The sequence below is a fragment of the Sceloporus occidentalis genome, unplaced genomic scaffold (genome assembly GCF_023333645.1).
Source record: "Sceloporus occidentalis isolate IW3139 unplaced genomic scaffold, rSceOcc1.0.p SCAF_1, whole genome shotgun sequence".
Taxonomy (NCBI): Eukaryota; Metazoa; Chordata; class Lepidosauria; order Squamata; family Phrynosomatidae; genus Sceloporus; species Sceloporus occidentalis.
Genome location: NW_028316981.1, coordinates 263,416,858 through 263,437,168, shown reverse-complemented (window position 1 = coordinate 263,437,168; position 20,311 = coordinate 263,416,858). Strand labels below are relative to the sequence as shown.

The following is a 20,311-nucleotide window of genomic DNA, read 5'->3' as shown; positions in this document are numbered from 1 at the left end:
AACTCGTTCTTCCACATTAAAATATAGGTGAGCTTACCACATTTCTGCTTGTAATATCTCCCAAATAAACTACAGCATTCATCTGGGGAGCCCACGTCTGGATTTCTCTTTGCCATGATGTCAAAGTGGAAAGTGGTACTACCAGCAAAAAAGGTCCATATAATTGATGTTCATGGAACAAGTAATTCAGAAATGAGATAGTTTGTATTGTTTTACCCAATCCCATTTCATCTGCAAGAATGCAACTATTGCTCCTGCAAAGTGAGAACATATATGTTTTAATATCATAGCCAGAAGCATGTTAAATAATAAATAAAACTTTTATTTATATCTCGCTTTTTGTAAAAACAATCAAAGTGGCTAACAGCATATAAAATCATACAATAGTATTACATACACAGTATCCCTGCCTTAAAAAAGAATTAAACAATTTGCAATTAAAACTACATAAGACATTAGATATAAATATTCATGAGCAAAGTCATAACATAATACATAGATTCCATAGTGTATGCAAGTGGTCTTTAAACGTTGCAATAAATTCCTCCCAGAGGACATGAGAGCATGGGGCAAATTGTATGGAAGTAGGCGATTCCTTAAATAAGTTGGGCACAAGCCATGTAGGGCTTTAAAGGTAATAACCAACACCTTGTACTGTGCCCAGAAACTAATAGGCAGCCAGTGTAGTGACTTCAGTATTGGTGTTATAAGGTCACTCCTTGATGTTCCAGAAACCAATCTGGCTGCCATATTTTGTACCAATTGAAATTTCTGGACTAGGCACAAGGGTAGCCCCATGTAGAGCGCATTGCAAAAATCGAGCTGTGAGGTTACCAGTGCATGTGCTACAGTTTCCAGGTCTCCCGGTTCCAGGAAAGGGCGCAGCTGGCGTATCAGCCGAAACTGATAACAGGCACTATTGACCATCGCATTCACCTGGTTTGTCAACTGAAGAGACGGATCAAGGAGCACCCTCAGACTGTGAACAAAGTCCTTTGAGGAGAGCATGAGCCCTCTAGGACTGGAGGTTGCAGCCCAATAGCTGGTTTGGGAGACCCTACTGTAAGTACCTCCGTTTTGTCTGGATTCAGCTTGAGCTAGTTTTCCCTCATACAGTCCATTACTGCCTCAAGACATTGACTGAGGGGAGAAATGCCATCTGTCGTCGTCGCTGATGCCCGAGTGTCATCAGCCTAGTGTCATCAGCCTAGTGATAACACCCAGCCCCATGTCTCCGAATTATCTCTCCCAGAGGCTTCATGTATACGTTAAATAGCATTGGGGACAGGATGGCACCCTGAGGGATGCCACAATTGAGCCCTGTTTTTGAACAGCAACTGTCCCCGAGCATCACTGTCTGGAATCTGCTTGAGAGGAAGGAGCGGAACCACTGCAACACAGTGCCTCTGATTCCTAACCCTCTCAGGTGTTCCATGAGGATGTCATGATCTATAGTGTCAAATGCCACTGAGATGTCTAGAAGCACCAACAGGGTCATGCTCCCTCTGTTGATGCCTAGACGAAAGACATCAGTTAAGGCGACCATGGCAGTCTCCATCCCATATCCCGTCCTAAAGCCAGTTTGAAATGGATCTAGATAATCGGTTTCATCCAAGACCGCTTGGAGCTGAAGAGCAACAGCCCTCTTGATCACCTTGCCCAGAAATGACAGATGGAAAACTGGCCTGTAATTTTTCATATCCAGAGGGTCAAGGGAAGGTCTTTTCAGGAGCGATCTAACGACTGCTTCTTTCAAAGAAAATGGTACATGACCTTCTCTAAGGGATGCATTGATGACATGTCCAAGAAGTGTTATCAAGGCATCACCCCCCTGGACAGCCAGCCATGATGGGCAGGGTTTGAGAGGAATGTCATCTTCCTCACCTTTCCAAGGATCTTGTCCACGCCATCAGTACTTACAAGCTCGAACTGATCCAGTTTAATTTCATAAACGGGTTGACTGGACACCTCATCAGTTGATTTTGCTCCAACTCTGGCATTCAAGTCGGCTCTTATCTGAGAGATTTTATCTGCAAAGTATCTGTTAAATGCATCACAACAGGTTGTAGTCGGGTTAAGTAAAGGGTTCTGGGTGGGTGGCATTACTGTCAGTTCCCTCACCACCCTAAACAATTCTGCTGGATGAGACTTTACAGATGCAATATGTGCAGAAGAGGAAGAGCTCCTTTCTGCATGCATTGCCTCTCTATAAGAATAAAGAAAATTCTTATGACGAGTTCTGTCAGATAATAGTCCAGTTGACCACCATTTGCACTCTAGTCATTGTCCCACCCACTTCATGTTCTTCAGCCCTGTAGTATACCAGGGCTTCCGATTGGAAGCAGGTAGGAAAGGACGCTCGGGAGCGATTGTGTTGATAGCCTTAGTAAGATCGGTATTCCATGTATTCACCAAGGCTTCAACAGAATCATCAGTATTATCAATCAACCCTCTAGGGCTTTCTGGTACCCAGCTGGGAGAGCCTGGTTCCAATTAATGGCACTGTCTTCTCCCAGTCAGGTCTCTGTAAAGCAAGCCAGGTCGGCTTTTTCATCCAAAAGGAGTTCGTAGATGATATGTGACTTGTTTTTAACCAACCTGGCATTGCAGAGGAGCAAGGTAAGGTTCGGTGGCATGGTTGATAAGCTCCCTAGCCTATTTTCAGTAACAAGGTGAACTGAAGGCGGGATTGATTTTAAACATCTATCTTGCCTTCTTTTGCAACAAAATTTCACCTTGTTATGGCCATATCTTCCTTTGCCCCATACCACCTCAATTACTCCTCCCATTTTGTCCTTGGCCACCTTGTCCCTTTCATATCCTGTTTGTCTCGCCATGTTATTGGACTGCAAGTCCTAGCAGTGCTAGGCAGCACATACAATGGTGATGAATATCTGAATATGAAAAGTGGTAGGCCTGAACCCTTCAAAGGGAGGACATATACCTGTATACTCATCTCTGAAAAGATCCCCCTCTTTAAAAAAAGTATTCAAAATTTAAAGCCCAGACTGTACTCATTTGTTTCAAACTTGGAAAACATAATCCCCTTGTAAGGGGATCCTATTCCTAAAAATTTCATTCAATTCTATTTTTGAATTTTCAATTAAAGTCAGAGTGGAATTTGAAATATCTGGATTGTCAGACTGGGCAGTTTCTGAATTATTGCAAGCTTAATAAGGTTGTTTTCCAAATCACTGAATTCAGCCAGAACCAAATTATGTGGGTGTGATATAGCTCTAATAGTTATGCCTTATCTGCACATACTTTAATAAAATAAGGAGTATGTTTTATCATGCAACTGTAATATTTTATTATGAACGTACTTGCACCATGAGTGAGCTAACCAATTTAATCCATTTAATTGATAATCTCTTAGCTCCAGACTTTCCTGCCCTCCAATATAAGATGGTTGTTTCTTTAGGGCCACAAATCTTGGCCTCTGTTTTAGAACCTGGCAAAAAGAAAAATAAACATTAGCAATATTGGTAACTCTCATTTCAGTTGCATACAGAAAATTTAAATTTTACATTTTTTGTTGGTTATGAAATACGTTATAAAAAGGGTAGGTGGTAAAAGCAGCAAAATATTATGCAAGATCATATGTTTGAAAGATCATCCATACAAGAAACATCCAGCATAAGACTTCAGAAAGAAGGGTAGTTCTGATCCAATAGTTTTCTGTTCAAATTTTAGGCATATTTCATTTTGTTTTGAATTGTGTTGATGGCAATTCAATCATCTACTGATTATGAGAAACAAGCATTTATGGAAAGAATAAGTGAATACTTACCTTGCAGTCTTTAAAAGGAGTAGTCTTGGACTGATTTCTGCTAAAATATTCATCAATGCGTGACTGAAACTTTTTTGCAATGAGAGCACCATCTTCCCAGCTGCACTCTGAATAAGGAAGGCCTTGCCATTTACAGTAATAATCTGGATAACCTGCTGCTGACTTCTGATTAGAATGAGCTATAGAAAATATTTTTTAAAAATGAAGTTAACATGTTGTTTACTTATCAGCACAAATAAGACATCATATGCTTAGCAACTCATGAATAGCCCTTTAAAATTTATGACTTAAAAATAATTTATTCTTTGTAAAAGTAATATGAAATACAAATTACTTCCAATTACACAAGACTGGTAAACATAGTTGCCTAAATCCAATGATATGTTGCTAGCTCAAGAGAACTTTCTTCCACTTCCCTCCCCTGTTCTGGGTTCTCAGCACTCCTGAGATTGTTTGGGGGATCCAGGAGCAGCTAAAATTGGTAGGAGAGCTAGACTGCCTTCTGTTTCCACTGGATTCTTGTCTGCAGAAATCTAACTGCGGATACTACATAATTATGCACCATGCTATGTCGTCATCATCATCATCATCATCATCATCATCATCATCATCATCATCATCATCATCTTTGAATTGTCACCTACCAATTATTCGCTCTACTATTTGATATTGTTTATGTAAGTCATCTGTGAGTTCTTGCTGGCAGTTATAATATTCCACATCTTCCGGAGAAGCATTTTTCAACCTGGAAAAACATTACATACACTATTAGTAATATCACTGTACAATATATAACAGCTTATCATTCTTGCTTTAGAAACATTCTGTGAGTGTGTTTAGGGGACTGGGAAAGAAGAATCCCAGAAGTTGCAACTTTTACCAGTTGGCCCCAGAAAATCAGCATGCACCCTAAATTTGGTGTAGAAGGGTGTCTACTGACCTATTGTATGCCCTTGCACCAGCCAAAAAACTGTTCCTTAAAGCCAGACACTTTTATAGAAGGAAAAAAAAAAAAGAATTTATTTAATGCATTTATATGGAGTGGGCCCTTCCCTTATGCGGGGGATCTGTTACGGACCCCCCCCCCCCCCGTATAAGGGAAATCCCACGTATGGTGGAGCTCCATTAAAAATAATGGGGCTCGTGCCTGCGGTGCAGCATGCATGTCATGGGCGTGCACCCCATTACTTCTTCCGGGGGCATGCCATGGCTTCTTTCGGGGAGGCTTTCAGCGTATGCTGAAAGCTGCATATATCGCATCTGTGTATGATGCGGGAGCACTGTACTATCTTTCTTCCAAGACACTCTAGGCAGTTTAATGCAAACAACAAATGTATGTTACAGGAAGAAGCAAATATGGCCTGAATTCTCTAAAACCAGCAAAGACCTTTTCAGGAGATGGTGGCATGAGCTCTTCTGAATTCCCTAAGGCCAAAGGAATCTTACACTGCCCCAAGAAAGGTAGGGAAGAAGAAAACTGCTCAAACAAGCTCCTAATGGTCCTTTCAGGAGCTGATGGCATGTGAGATATGGAGTGCACTAACTCACTTTTATCTTCCTTTAGAGCCCAAAAATCTTAGCCTACAAAGAAGGAATACCAACTGAAGTGAAAATTGCTGAACATAAAGGTGCACTATTTTGCCTTATCAGTATATTACATCAGTAAACTGCACATTTTTCAGTGTTGCACAACAGAAAGGTTAAAGCAGAGAATGCCATTCCCACCACCTGGAGAGGAAGCTACTGGTTCCCAAGCAGCTAATCTCTGCAGTTCTTGGCTTTCAGGTCAGTCTTCAAAGCTTGAAGCACTATGAGAAGGAACAATCCCTCAGAAAATAAAGACCCAGTAAAGGTAAAGCTATTCAATTAGCTTCTGTGGACTTTCTTTTGTGGGTGTGGTCTGAAGAGCCTAATTTTAATAGTTTGCAGACCCTTCGAATCATCTTTTCTTTAAAAAAAAGAAATGATTAGATTTTTTAAAAAATGATAAAATTTATCAGTGTTACAGACAACAATGGTCACAAAGGAAAAAAGAACAATATAAAGTATCCCACATAAAATAATTGTGTAATCTTCTTACTACCATATGAGAATAACTTTCAGCTACAGGACAAACATTGCAATTCCTGCATTTCCCTGAATCTATTTAGCATAAAGAAAACATTCAGAAAGACAGATACTTACTATTAAGCAAGTCATAAATATTAAATACAATGAGACTGCGGTATCTGTGGGGGTTTGGTTCTATGACCCCCTAGACATACCCCCACCCCCACCCCCAGATGCTTAAATCCTCTTCCTTTTTAAGGGCCCTTCAGCATTTCATATATGGTATAAGGACTTTAACCTGTTTACCAGGTATAAAGACTCAACTGCTTACCTCAGCAGCCTACCCAAGTACAGTGTGCCAGCACCATGCGCAGATGCATTTTATGCGGCTTTAAGCTTAAGCGAAAGCCGCTTGGGGAGGGAAAACAATGGTGCGCGCTCCGCCACATGCACAAGCCCCATTATTTCCTATGAGGCTCGAGCATAGGCAGATTTTCCCTTACGTGGGGGATCTGGAACGGATCCTTCGCGTAAGGAGAGGGCCCACTGTAGTACCAAGGCAGAAGTGAAGGTGGTCCATGGCAACTTTGTGTGGCTGCCTGGCAGCCTTGCATGCATTCTTAATGTTGCCTCTCCTTGCCACAGGGCCACAGCCGAGCAAATGCATGAAGACTGCTTTCAGTGAAGGCACAGTTGCCAGGCAACCATGCAAAGACACCAGGCAAAGGCCATGCAACCAAGAGAAGGCACTGCTGCCAGGCAGGCATTGCAGCCAAGTTAAGACCTCTCCGGAGATTTATTTACTTATTTACAGTCCACAGTGGGTTAAATTCACAAAGCTAGAGCCTTCAGATAAGGGATGCCCACTGTATAGAACTATCTTCCTTTAGGCTGTATTTTTACAGTGCGCCTGCGCCATACGTGGGCACACTATACACGACTTTCAGCAAGGGAGCCTGCAGGAGCGCCGGGGCACAAGCGGCGGCGCATCCCATTAAGCTTAATGGGGTGTGCACCTGTGGCACGCACGCACAGCCACGCTGCCACGCCATACATGAGCCCCATTACTTTCAATGGGGCTCGAGCATATGTGAGTTTTTTTTAATGCGTGGGGGTCCGGAATGGATCCCCCACGTATAAAAAGGGTGCACTGTATATGCTTGCAATTTTATAAAGTATATCTCCTCTGTATGAACATTTGGAAAATAATTTCTTAAATAATTGTAAAACAGGTGCAATGAGAATACTTCAGAAGATGTTTGCTTGTCAAGTACAGTGGGCCCTCTCCTTATGTGGGGGACCGGTTCCGGACCCCCACCACCCTCCGCGTAAGGCGTATGCTCCCACCCCATAGGAAACAATGGGGTGTGTGCATGCGGCGGCACACACATGCTGCCATTGTTTTTATCGTTGTGCGGCTTCCGCATAAGCAGGAAGCAGCATATAGTGCGCCTGCATATGGGCGCACTGTAATTTTAAAATAAACTGCCATATATAAAACTCACCATCGTTTGGTCTCCTGATCCTTTTTCTTGTAATTGTCCAGCTTCTTCATTCCTCTAACATTCTGCTGTTTCAGAGTATCTTCAGTTTCCCAAGTGTTATGGATGTGGGACCAACCTTTCCATTTAATCAAATACTGCACATCACTAGGTTCTTTTGATTTATCAAATCCTGCATTTGGATCTCCATCGGCTTCAACTGCATAAATAGTAGTTGTAGCACCAGTTGCTGAACGGGAGAGCATAACCCCAAGATCAGACAGGTACAACAGTAAATAATTTTGCCAAAACAGTATACATAATATAATATTTTACAAGACATGAAATAGCACGGGTCTTGGTACATCTGGGTGTCATTAAGGGCTTAATACAAAATACGTTAATTAAAGAAGTGATGGATTAAGGAAACATACCCAACTAAATTGCAGCATATAAATGAATTAATTGGTTTGTCCTGTGTTGCTCTTGGATTGTGAAATACAGTCTCCTAACAAATGTAATCAGTTCCCCCTCTTACTACTTCCAGGAAAAGAACTGGCCATGTAAAGTGTTTTGATAAACATTTTTTTATTTAAATGGATATATTATTATTTTAAATTTATTTTTTCAGAATGTTGTTCCCTTCCTCGAGCACTTTGTATTTAATAGAAAGTTAAGCTAAACATGTAATATATTTTTAAATATATCAAAGATGAGAGTAATATAAATGATATGCAGTAGTAAAAAATAACTTTAATTTAGTCACAAAGAGAGTCTCACTCAAAATAGGGAAACATTTGATCAATTGTTAAAATATCAATTACTTCATAACGTAATTTTTTAGGAATTTCACACAAGAGAATTTCACACAATAAGAAACACTTTGCAAATCTAAATTAAGGTCACCTCCTTTTCGTCCAATTCGGCTATCCATAAATTTTTCGATAGTTTCAAATTCATCTTCTTCAGGTTGTGGGACATCTTCTCCACAGACTTCCAGTAGATCATCTGAATCTGTCTTTGCTTCTTCTGCTTCTTTGTAACTAACATTTACAGTTGCCTGACGGCGAGATCCTCTTTTATCATAATCATCATCTGATGACGATGATGATTCAAGATGTCTTTTTTTTAGTCCTCCAATTTTCTTCCCACTTTTCTGTTTTATTCTTAAACATTAAGGAATAATAAAAAAACGTTCAAAACACTACCAAGAAAATATCCCAGAATAAGTTAAGAAATAAATTATGTGCAGAAATCTCTGGTTGGTCTTAATGTATGGATTTTTTCCAAACTTTGTGAAGAAGACCTCAGAAGCTGCTTCATAACTCTTGCACAGTTCACAGAAAATAGTAACCATTTTACAACACTTTGCTCAGATGGGTCAATTGCCCGCACTGGTACCAAGTAACCACAACAGCCCACTACCTTGTATTTGTCTCCCACAAATACAATTGCCCCCATATCCCCATACCCCAGTCAAAAGTATACATAAGGACCATTTCTACGTCAATTAGCCAACCCAGAAGCTAACAATCTGAGGGCAAGACAAATCTGGTGTTAATCTGATGTACAGAAGGCCCAATGAAATGAAAGGGAACATTAGTCACAACTAACATAAATTCCACTGGTTTCAATGAATCTTATCTAGGTAAGACTGACATCAGATTTAGCTCATTAAGGCCACTAAGGTAAGAAAAATGGTTCTGAGAAAGATATATATATATATAGTCATGCCACAAGAAAAGATAATAAGTTAAGGCATAACTAGGGGTGAAGGAATCTCTGGAGACTATGCTATGCTGTTTTTCACTACACTTCTCAAGGGCAGAGAAGCAACTATAAAACCGGCTCCAGGCATGTTTGGTACACAGAAGCCATGAGCTAAAGAAAATCAGATCAGCAATTTTCCATCTTATTTAGATGATCAGGTAATAGATTTTGATTCAAAGCAATCTAAATGCTTGAGCCAGCTCCCATTCACAACAAAACCAGAAAAAAAGAGGATCTATGTTGAAACTGGAAAATACCTATTCAGCCAAGCCTTTCACATTCTAAATACAACCCCCACCCATATAGAAAGAAGTTCACCTAGCATTCATATTTTATTTTTGATGAAAATACATTTTACATTCTGAATTGTCACATACCTGCTTGGAGGCTTCCTGCTTTTAACTTTGATTTTTGGTTCATAGTCAGATTCACTCTCCTCACAACTACTTTTATCTCGGCTTTCTTCCAAATCAGAATCTGAAGCAGTTCCAGAGACAGATCCTGATCCAGACATTTGCCAGTCTTCACTACATAAAATCAAATTATAAGAAGAAATATTTGTACGTATAAATTTAGATCAATGAAAGAAGAATAATCTTACTGACAGACACAGTTAAGACATTCCAGTATCATGTTTTAAAAGAAGTGAAAGTCAACTTCTTAATGCATTTTAGAAACAGCCTGGAACAAGATTAGTCAAAAATTTAAAGTAGAAGATGGAATATTTTTTTAAAATATCCAGTTTCATTTACAGAATATAGCTTTATTGAAATGAGCTGATATTTTTGGAATAAACAAACAAATAAATTATGAAATATTTTAGCTAAGTCTATGGCCACGGGGTTGCATAGTATAACATGTAGAATATGAAGTCGAAGGCTTTCACAGCTGGCATCCATAGTTTTCTGTGGGTTTTTCAGGCTGTGTGGCCACATTCTGCAAGAATTTATTTCTGATGTTCCACCTGCACCTCTGGCTGGCATTGCCAGGGGGGTTCTGAAGATGCCAGCCACAGTTTCAGGTGAAACATCAGAAATAAATTCTTCCAGAACATGGTTACACAGTCTGAAAAATCCACAAAAAGCTATATAACATGTAGAGTTATGCACTGATTGTGCAACATAACCCTTGTGTTGAGTAGTGACATTAGGCAACTGAATGTGCAATAGAAAGAGTATACTGTTAATTTCAGCCAGGCAGTCAAAGAATGCACACCAACCACTATGGCACCTCATGTAAAACTTTGTTTCTGGGACATACAAATGAATTCAGACACTATGCCCTGGACAGAAATATCCAACTACTTCTGTAGGGGAACTTACACTTGTATGACACCATCAGGATTCTGACCTATTCTACAGCTTTTCAAACACTAGGGGGGAGGAGGGGGCAAAGGAGACTGTTCAAAAGAAGCGGCCAGAGGCCCCTTCAACAGCAGTTGGGCAGAGACCTCAATGACTGCACAGTCTGCTCTGTGCAGATGCCCAGCCCTACAAAGCCCTAATTTCAGCCTCAGTCTGTACAGGACCTAAATTATTGATGTTAGCATTTTGTACATTAATTATTTCCACTATAGCAGGTATCATCTTTAATGCAGTAGATTCATACATCAGATAAATTAAGTGGCAAAGAAATGAAATCCAACTGTCAGTCCAGTCAGAGCAAGACCCAACAAATCAATTAAAACATGGTATGGTAACACTTAAGAAATTAAGAAAACATGGTATGGTAACACTTAAGAAATTAAGAAATGGTTTTAAGCCAATGAATTCTACAAAACAATAATTTTTTTAAAAAAACCTTTCGACTGAGGGACTTAACAAAGCATCCACATTTTCCTGTAATTCCTGCTGAATTTAATTAGTGTTAGAGTCATGCACAGATGCCCAGCCCTATGCACTTATTATTCTGCACTTATTATTCTGGCCAAAGGGGATGAACTTGACTTCCTACTTCCTACTTCTATTGAACCCCAGATCCCCCTCCCCCTTAAACTTGGAAAAGGAGGCATAAGGTTATTCCCAAAATTCAACTGGTCTCTGGAAGCAGCCTGAACACTTCAGAAGCACATCATAAATGGAGTCATCCAAAGGATAATCTCTTAAAATAAGGAACCTCCAAACTAAAGTAAAGCCTAAGTGCAGAATGAATTCTTGCCTTCAACCCAAGTTTGGGAGAAGAGCTAGGATTATTTCCTTTTGCAGTGCAAATCAGAAGCACTCCCATGCATTCAAGAGTGCAATGTAATTGCATAAACCAGTGATTACCAAACTTTGGTAATGCAGATGTTTTGGACTTCAGTGCCCAGAATTCCTGACAATTGGCTAAGTTGTTTGGGGCTTCTGGGAGGATCAAAGTTTGGCAATCACTGGTGGAGACAATCCACTTCCCTTCCCCTTAGCTTCAAGCTTGGAAGGAGATAACATTTTCTGATACATTTCTGAAATATTTTTAGTGCATAAAATATAGCATAAGATACATTATCCTACAATTCTCCAAGCATGGATGGCGAAATACTCTGAAATAAGAATTTTAGCTATCTGCCAAAGCCAGCCTAAATTTATGAAGGCTGTCAATGTCAGTTCTACTTAAGTACTCACTAAAAGCCAAGGTGTACTAATAAGTTCTATTCATTTCAATGAGTCTACTCTACCTATCTCTAACATTAGATTTAGTCCTTACCATTCCTGGAATCCTGCACAGAAAGAAAGTAACAATGAACTATTTTTGATATTTTAATTTTCTGAAATGGGGTAGTTTTTAGCCAATTATATTTTTAATGCTGTTGTGAGTGCCTAAGTAGGTACTACTGATGAAAAATAAAATCTATGATACAAAATAAAATATTATTTTAAAATGTGCAATGTCTAATATCTTACTCTTTATGCTTCTTTCTCTTGATTTCATTGGATGAGTCATCTGCAGAGTCTTCACTACTTGATGAGTCCTGCATACAATGGCAAAATATATTCATTCTTTTACACTGCAATATAATTTCAGCATCAAAGTTCACCCTCATTTATTAAATGGTATTTATAATAAAAGAAAAGCAATACACAAAAGTTTTGATGTGAAATTAATAAGAATATCCTAATTACACCACAAACAGATATAACAATAGGAAATAATAGATATGTAAAATGCAATCTTCACTGTAGATTTGAAAAAGTATATCCTATTCGGCAAATCAAAGAATCAACTTGAGATATCTGTACCACATGCCAAAAACAATTGTTTACTTAGGATGAAAGTTCAATAGTTAAATATTATAATATGAAATTGTCCTAGAACAAGGTTAAGGAACCGTGTGCTTCTAGCCAGCATGGCCAATAGTCAGTCATGATGGAAATTTGAATTCAACAATAAAAGGGTTTCTATCCCTACCACTGGCAATCTTAGAAGAAACTGAAGTTATATTTAAGCAAACACAGCAACCATATACATGTCTCACTCAGAAATAAGTCCTAATAACTTCAATTACATTTATTCCTAGATATGTAAATAATTTTAGCCTTAATGGATAACGTAAACAAATTAATATTTAATCCAATTCTGTACACTTCTAATGAAAACAAAGAGAACTTGACAATTTTGAAAACATATACAGGGTAGTTGTGTTGGCCCATATAGCAAAGTCTAATAACATCCAAAATCCACCAAACAGTGATTCCTTTATTGTACCAACCAAAATGCACAATATACATATTGGAGACTTTATGCTTTTGCATCAGGAAAACTAATACATGTATACAATGGATAACTAAGTTTTCCTGATGCAACAGCATGAAGGCTTTTTGAGAAATTCAGTGCTCTTTGCCTAACAAAGAGTCATTTTAAATGCACTTTTCAAAGACCTAACTATCTAAAAATACAAATTCCAAAATACCTGAGGGAGGCATTTACGCGAGCTAGATTTGATCAGCTTGACACAATGGTAAGATATGGTAGATTTAATGGTATTCCTTACGATGAGTGAACTTGTATTTGTGGAAACCAAGAGATTGAAGATTTAGCTCATATTCTTTTCAAGTGTAATTTGTACCAACAGGAAAGAGACCAGTATCTTGGTTCCTATATCAAACGATCAATGTTCTGGGATACCCATGTTAGAACTTCTTACCTCATGAGTGGTCAAGATTCAAAAATATCTATTATCACAGCTCGGTTCCTATGTAAAGCAATACAGTTGAGAGCTAGATATGTGGGGACAACTGGGGTCAACTGTAGAGGTGATGAGGAATTTTGATGTGTAACTGATGTTCAATCTTTTGTTTTATGTACTATCATTTTAAAGATGTATTTCCCCCTCTCGATTTTACCTATTTTTGTATTTTGAATCTTTTATATAGATTTTTATAATCAAGTTTTATAATTTTGTTTCATTTATGGGTTTTGTACTTAATTTGTATGGTATTCACATAGTATCTGTACGGTATTTTATTCATATTTTAGATTTATTATATTTAGCTTTTTCTAATTTCTATAGAATTTTTATAGTGTGTTTTATCTGCTTTTGTGTTATTTTGATATGGCCTAAGGGCTAATCAATAAACATTGATTGATTAGTTTGCCTAACAAAGGGATCTGTGGCCTCACAAAGGATGGAGACATACTGGATTGCAAAGGAAATATCTTTTTGAACTGCAAATTGAAGTTAAATTCTTCATTGTGGTCTCTGTGAATCACACAAATGGGTTATTCTGCACCTGCACAGATAGATTCAGAACCCTGATCCAGTCCATTGCTGAAGACAGACACTGGTTTAGGACCAAAACAGCCACCTTGGATTGAGTTGGGAAGGAGTAGTAGTTGAGTGTCATCTGCATATTGATGACACCGCAGCCCAAAGGGGGCCTCTGCACCAGAAGCAGGTTGCTCTGAGACTTCTGCTAGTACTGATACAGTAATTAAGTTGGGTGAGGTAAAGGAAAAACACTTCTCAAAGTGTAAACACTGCTCGGAGTCAGAGGGATCACCATCCAACCACCACAGTTCCTCTAAGAAGCATTGCACCTCAGTCCCCTCGCACACTGATGGGCGACCCCAAGAAGAAGCAATGCTCCTTGGACTCAGGACATGATCCAAAACAGATGACCACTCAAAGAACTACAGTTACAGGTAAGCAACCTGTTCTTTCCTGGACTTTGAGAATCTCCCAGTAACCACATGGTCTGAAGGAGGAAGGGCCAGCCTGCATGAATAATCCCTCCATATCATCTGAACTGAGAGCAACAACAAAATACATGCCTATGACTAACATCTTCCATTTTTTTCTCCTGTATGGTTTTTAACACTTTTGCTGATGAAGAAGCCAGTGGAGCTTCAAAAACTTGCAACATGTGTACTGTGCATTTTGGTTGGCCCAATAAAGTTATCACTCTTTGGTGGATTTTGGATGTTGGATTTTGATGAAGTTGAAAGTATTTTAACAGGTAAAGTGAGAAACAATGTGATATTATGTTCACAGGGCATGGGGTATTTTAAAAGATAGCCACTGAAGGCTTGCTTTCTCATTAAAATGAGTGAGAAACTGGAGTCCTAAAATTGTGTGTGCAGATCCTAGGTTTCTGTGAGATGAAAAGTGTGATCCACACATCATTTCTGTTTAACATTCCTGTACAGAAAGTAAATTACAATTTTGTGGCTAAACTGTGTAATCTTATAAGAAACTATATTGGTCCCCAAAAGGAAAACAGGTGGCCATGTATACAATGGATATCTGATCTGAGGTATCTGGAGAGAATTTGACACCGTGTGTGTGTGTGTGTGTGTGTGTGTGTGTGTGTGTGTGTGTGTAAGCTACTAAAACAAAAAGAAATCCAGTGAGTACATGCAAAACATTCATGAATTAATTATTCACCTCTTCTGAGCCACTGTTTGAGGATGCTGCTTTTGACTGCTGTTGCTGCTGCTGCTTCCTAAGCATTGCAGATCTTTGTACAGCCAGAATACTTGGGTTTGATTTCCAAAACTGAAGTGGAATTAAAAGAAAAATATTACACAGCCACACAAAACAATTTAATAAACATATAAGTAGTAATTTCTCAAGTAGTAATTTGTCCCATGTTGTTAGAATGTTAATCTAATAACTGCTCCAAAGTAAACACACACAGAATGACATACATTTACTTTCCTTCCATTCACAACAGATAAGGAATCCTCCAATTTTAATCCTGAAAAAATTTAGTCTTGCATTTTGCAAAGACTGCCTTAAACAGTTGTAGTAGCATGGAGATTCTACACTGCAAGACCTAAAGCAAGCCTAGATTTCAAAGCCACATTTATTTAAAAAATTAAATACTCCCTTTCATCATGGGATCTTGGAGAAGGTCACAACAATCCAGAAACAAGTACAGTTTATAAAACACCAAAACAACTGTTACAGTCAAACCACTATTATCCAATAGCCTGCTGAAAAAGGACTTTCATCGGGGTATAATAAACCATTTCAATCCTAGTGGCTTCAATTCCTGAACCTAGATTAAAATCTGCCAGGATACTCAGCATCCTTCAAGTAGGTCTGCAACTGAACAAGTGGCTAACTTCTTGAAAATAGAGTGGTGGCAGAAAAGTATGCCTTCTTCAATGACACACAGTAGGCATAAATAAGCACTATTATTATGCTTGGTTGAACTCATGATAATGGCCAGCCTTCACCCACCCTCTTATTTATTCATTTTTCAAAGCTCATCAATACACTGGAAAGTCAAATTAGATCTGCAACATCAGAGTGGATACACAGGAGCAGGCTCTTCCCCCAAAAAACTAGGCTTTGCTGTTGCTTGGCAAGATTTGTTGAGAAGTATTTGCCTTGCCTTCATCCGAGGTTGAGAGAATGTGACTTGCCCAAGGTCACCCAATGAGATTCCATGGCTGAGCTGGGATTTTGAACCCTGATCTCCAAAGTCATAGTCCAATGCTCAAACCAGTACACTACCCTGGCTCTCTTAATACACTGACATAAAAAAAAACTTCCATCAGCTTCCAGCTAAGATCCTCAAGTGGCCTACAAAGACACAATTCAATAGAATATTAAATTAAATTAACAATTTGAACAGCTCTCTTGAACATCATAGAAAACCAAGTGTGAAATTCTTTTCTTCTGTTAATTACTTCTATTCTCCCTCATTTAAAAAACCCATTAAATAACCTCTAAGTACTACTTCCAAAATATAAATGCTGTAATTTTCTTTTTGCAAACATAAAGAAAAATATTTATGCTGAACTACATAATAAGTCTAAACTCCTGTTCTACCAAAACAAACAAACAAACAAACAAACAAAAAAACAAAACAAAAAAAAACAACAACCTAAAATTAACTGATTTCCTTTCCTTTCTGTTGGTGAAATGTAACTTGCAACTCTTGCCACAGATTCTCAAATGGACTGAGGTATAGGCTTTGGCTGAGCCATTCTGAGACATTAAGGTTTTTAAACTACTCCAGTGTTTTGCTGACTGTGTGTTTACCATAACAGTCCTTCTGGTTACAGTCCTAGGTCCCTTGCAAACTGAAATAGGTTTTCCTCTAGAATCATCTTGGCTTCATCCACGTTTCCCTCCATTTCTCAGTCCTTGCTGACGAAAATCATTCCTACAATATGATGCTCACCATGGGGATGGTATTCTCAGGGAAATGAGCAGTTGGCTTTATGCCACGCAGTGCTTTGCAACAAATCCCCAAAGTTCAGTTTGATTTCACCAGAGCAGAGACACTTTCCTCACAAACCCGTTGTGTTTCCCATTAGCCTTTTTCCAAACTTCAAATGGGCTTTGATATGTGTTGTCTCTGCAAGGGCTTTCTTCCAGCTATTCTTCCATAAAACTAAGCTTTTTGCAGCATCCAGATGAGAACTGTCCAGTGGCCAGTTTCTCCTGCCTCACCTGCACTTCATTCCAGTTATTTCAAAGTTAACAACATCCTATTGGTTGCTTCTCTAATGAATGCCCTCCTAACACAACCACTGAGTTTTGCTGGTCAGCCTTCTCTAGTGAGAGGCAGCTGAAATGTATTCTATCCATTTTGTTACAATGGATTTAGCAGTGCTTCAGAGAAATGTTCATTGTTCAGATTATTTTTAAGACCCCAACTGTGTACAAGTTTATCTGGTCTTGTCTGACAGCTCCATGGTCTTCTTGAAGGTCTTGTTGCTCTCTAACAAGCTCGAATGAGCATAATCTGACATCATCCAGCACTGCAATTTCACACAGGTGTATTCCATTCAGCTACTTGTATGGTTTTGGAAGACATCAGAGCTTATTCAGGCATTACAAGCAAAAAGGTTTAATGCTTTTCAGTTAATATGTAACAGTTTCATGAATGGTCAAATCTGTGGATGCAGAATCCGTGGATATGGAGGGCCACTGCAGCTCTTTACGTAAGATATAAATTCTAAAACCAATCATGCTTCAACATGCAGTAGTACTGTGAGAAGACTGAACTTTACGCTGGCAAAAAAAATATACTTGGATAGTAAGCCTGTCAAGACCATGTTGCACCCTGGTCTGGAAAATGACATGGATGTGGCCACTAGGTGGAACTGGAGCAGAGGTTATTGCAGTTCAAGTGGCAGGTGCATGAGTAAGCATTTGGTGAACTGTGCATCATGGGAAGTCTGATGCAACATGTACAGTTGGTGAAGCCAGCCAGCAGTGCATCATGGGCAGTATTCTGATGCAACTGCTGGTTACATACTGGGTATGAAACCAGCCAGGTTTCATTGGTGGCATGGCTGTCACATGACTTCCAAGAAGACCACCTATCTAAGGGAGAAGGTGACTATCTCCATTGTTGGGTTGTTGTGGTCAGTGGTTGGTGAAGCACCTTGTTAGTTTGTATAGCTGTGAGTATTCAAGACGGCTATCTGATATTCTGTGCAATCTTTGTAAATAGCTTGGCAGCAAAGATTAAAAGCCCTCGTGTTGAGTGAAGTCTCGCTATCTGGAGATTCATTTCTTCAAGCTGGGAGCTCATGGGAGGAAATTTCTTGTGCAGCTCAGAGCCTTGACTCTTCACATAGACCTTCTTCTAGGCGTCCTGCCTGCCTGCATCAACCCTGCCTGTGTGCCCCAACAAAGCCCACCCACCCATAACTTGCTGCCCCCTTCAAAATATTCACATTAAATGAACTGAAACTGATTCCAGTTTGAATGAATGCACAAATTACCTGGAATTGTGGAACGTGTGTACATCCTTACATTACACTTATATTCCACTCACTATTCAAAATACCACAACTGCAAACTGTTTTCTTGCAGCATTACATGTTGTTGTTGTTAGCTGCCCTTGAGTTGGTTCCAACTCATGGTGACCCCGTGGATGACACATCTCCAAGAATCACCATCCTCCACTGCTTTGCCCAGATCCTGCAAACCCTTGTCTATAACCCTGCTGATCGAGTCTATCCATATGGTTTGTAGTCTTCCTATATTTCTTCTACCCTCTACCTTTCCTAGCATTGTTGTTTTTTCTAGCGATCCGTGCCTTCTCATTATGTGGCCAAAATACGATAGTCTCAACTTGATCATCTTAATTTCCAAGGAGAGTTCTGGTTTGACCTGTTTAAGAACCCATTTATTTGTCTTCTCGGCTGTCCGTGGTATGCTAAGTCTTCTCCAGCACCACAACTCAAATGAGTTGATTTTCTTTCTGTCTGCTTCCTTCACTGTCCCGCTCTCGCATCCATACATGTTGACTGAGAATACAATGACCTGAAACACACTGACTTTAGTGCTCAGTTGTATGTCTTTCTCTTTCCCAATTCTTTCACAGCTGCCCTTCCCATTCAGAGTCTTCTCCTTATTTCTGGACTACAGCCTCAATTCGGATCAATGTTTGAACCTAGTTATGGGAATTCTTTGACTATTTCAATTTCCCTGTTGTCTAGATTTAATCTGTATATTTCTTCTGTGGTCATTATTTTTGTTTTCTTTATGTTCAGACATCAGACCTGTTTTTGCACTTTCATCTTTGACCTTCCTTATTAACTGTTCCAATTCCTGAAAGTCTTCTGATATTATAGTGTCATCCACATATCTTAGGTTGTTAATGTTGCTTCCTCCTATCTTCGCTCCTTTTTCTGATTCTAATTCTGCTTTTCTTATTATGTTTCTAGCATATATGTTAAAGATTGTTTATCTTGCCTCAGAAGTGAGAATCAGACCCCTGTAGGACCCGTCCGCGTTTCCCCTCCGCAGGGATGCAAAAACTGGCTGTCTCCGATGTCTTTTTGACAGCTCAAAAACCACGCAGTGTGAGCACCTCTTAGCAGAACGCTAAAAGTTTGCTCTTGGCGATGGCATCACCAACCGGAAGTACAATGATAGGATGCAGCCTTGCCTGACCCCTTTACCTATTTGGAACCACTCTGTTTCCCCAAATTCTGTTTTGACAGTGGCCTCTTGTCCTTGATACAGATTCCTCATCAGAACTATCAGATGTAGTGGCACCCCCATGTCTCTGAGTGTGTTCCATACCTTTTCATGATCTATACATTACATTAAGTACATTTTAATCAACATTACATAAGTATTACATTTTACATAAGCATTACATAAATACATTTTAATCAAAATTTCTCTACGGCCAACTTCTCCCACCCACTCAATTTTCCTGTTTTTTCAGAAAGTGACAACCCCAATCAGTCTCCACTAAAAAATACAGTAGGAATTCCTTGTAGAGGTGAAAATTTGGCATCTTTAGAGTGCAACTTCATCTGCATTACCAATGCCTACCTACAAAACCCTCAAAATATTTAGGCAGATGTTTATTGAAAACAATATTCATTTATAATGAAGTCAACTATATATAGGAACTCCTTTTACCTCAGCTCCATCAACCTTTGGAGGTTTTGCTTGCACTTTCTTCTCCTTAGATGTGTCAGACTCTGAATCTGATTGACTGCCAGACTCTGAACCAGAGTCTGAATCACTGCTTCCCGACTGGCTGCTACTTCCATCGCTACTGCTTCCAGAACTTGAACCAGATCCAGAACCTGATGCTGAACCAGAATCATCATCTGACTGGCTGCAAAAACAAGTAAGTATAAATGTTGTAGATTGTAAAAAAAGACAACAATTAAATCAGGGGCAGGAATCCTGCAGTTGTATGGATGCCTTTGGACTGCAAGTCCTAGCAACCATAGCCAGCATATACAATAGTGAAGAATGTTGGACACTCAGTTTGGCATCTGGAGGCCACATGACTCTCACTCCTGAGCTACA

General features: G+C 39.3%; 1 protein-coding gene across 4 annotated transcripts in view; it reads right to left on the bottom strand.

The window, feature by feature from the left end:
• The window catches only part of CHD1 (chromodomain helicase DNA binding protein 1), an 88,679-nt gene that overhangs the window by 46,691 nt on the left and 21,677 nt on the right, over nt 1-20,311 (bottom strand). For all 4 annotated transcript variants that reach the window (XM_089492796.1, XM_089492772.1, XM_089492788.1 and 1 more), the window contains exons 3-12: nt 19,913-20,114; nt 14,951-15,061; nt 11,970-12,037; nt 9,468-9,617; nt 8,227-8,486; nt 7,345-7,570; nt 4,435-4,535; nt 3,791-3,969; nt 3,324-3,451; nt 38-254 (exon numbers count right to left, since the gene is read on the bottom strand). In XM_089492796.1, coding sequence (XP_089348922.1) covers nt 38-254; nt 3,324-3,451; nt 3,791-3,969; nt 4,435-4,535; nt 7,345-7,570; nt 8,227-8,486; nt 9,468-9,617; nt 11,970-12,037; nt 14,951-15,061; nt 19,913-20,114 — 1,642 coding nt within the window. The remainder of the gene's footprint in view (nt 1-37; nt 255-3,323; nt 3,452-3,790; nt 3,970-4,434; nt 4,536-7,344; nt 7,571-8,226; nt 8,487-9,467; nt 9,618-11,969; nt 12,038-14,950; nt 15,062-19,912; nt 20,115-20,311) is intronic.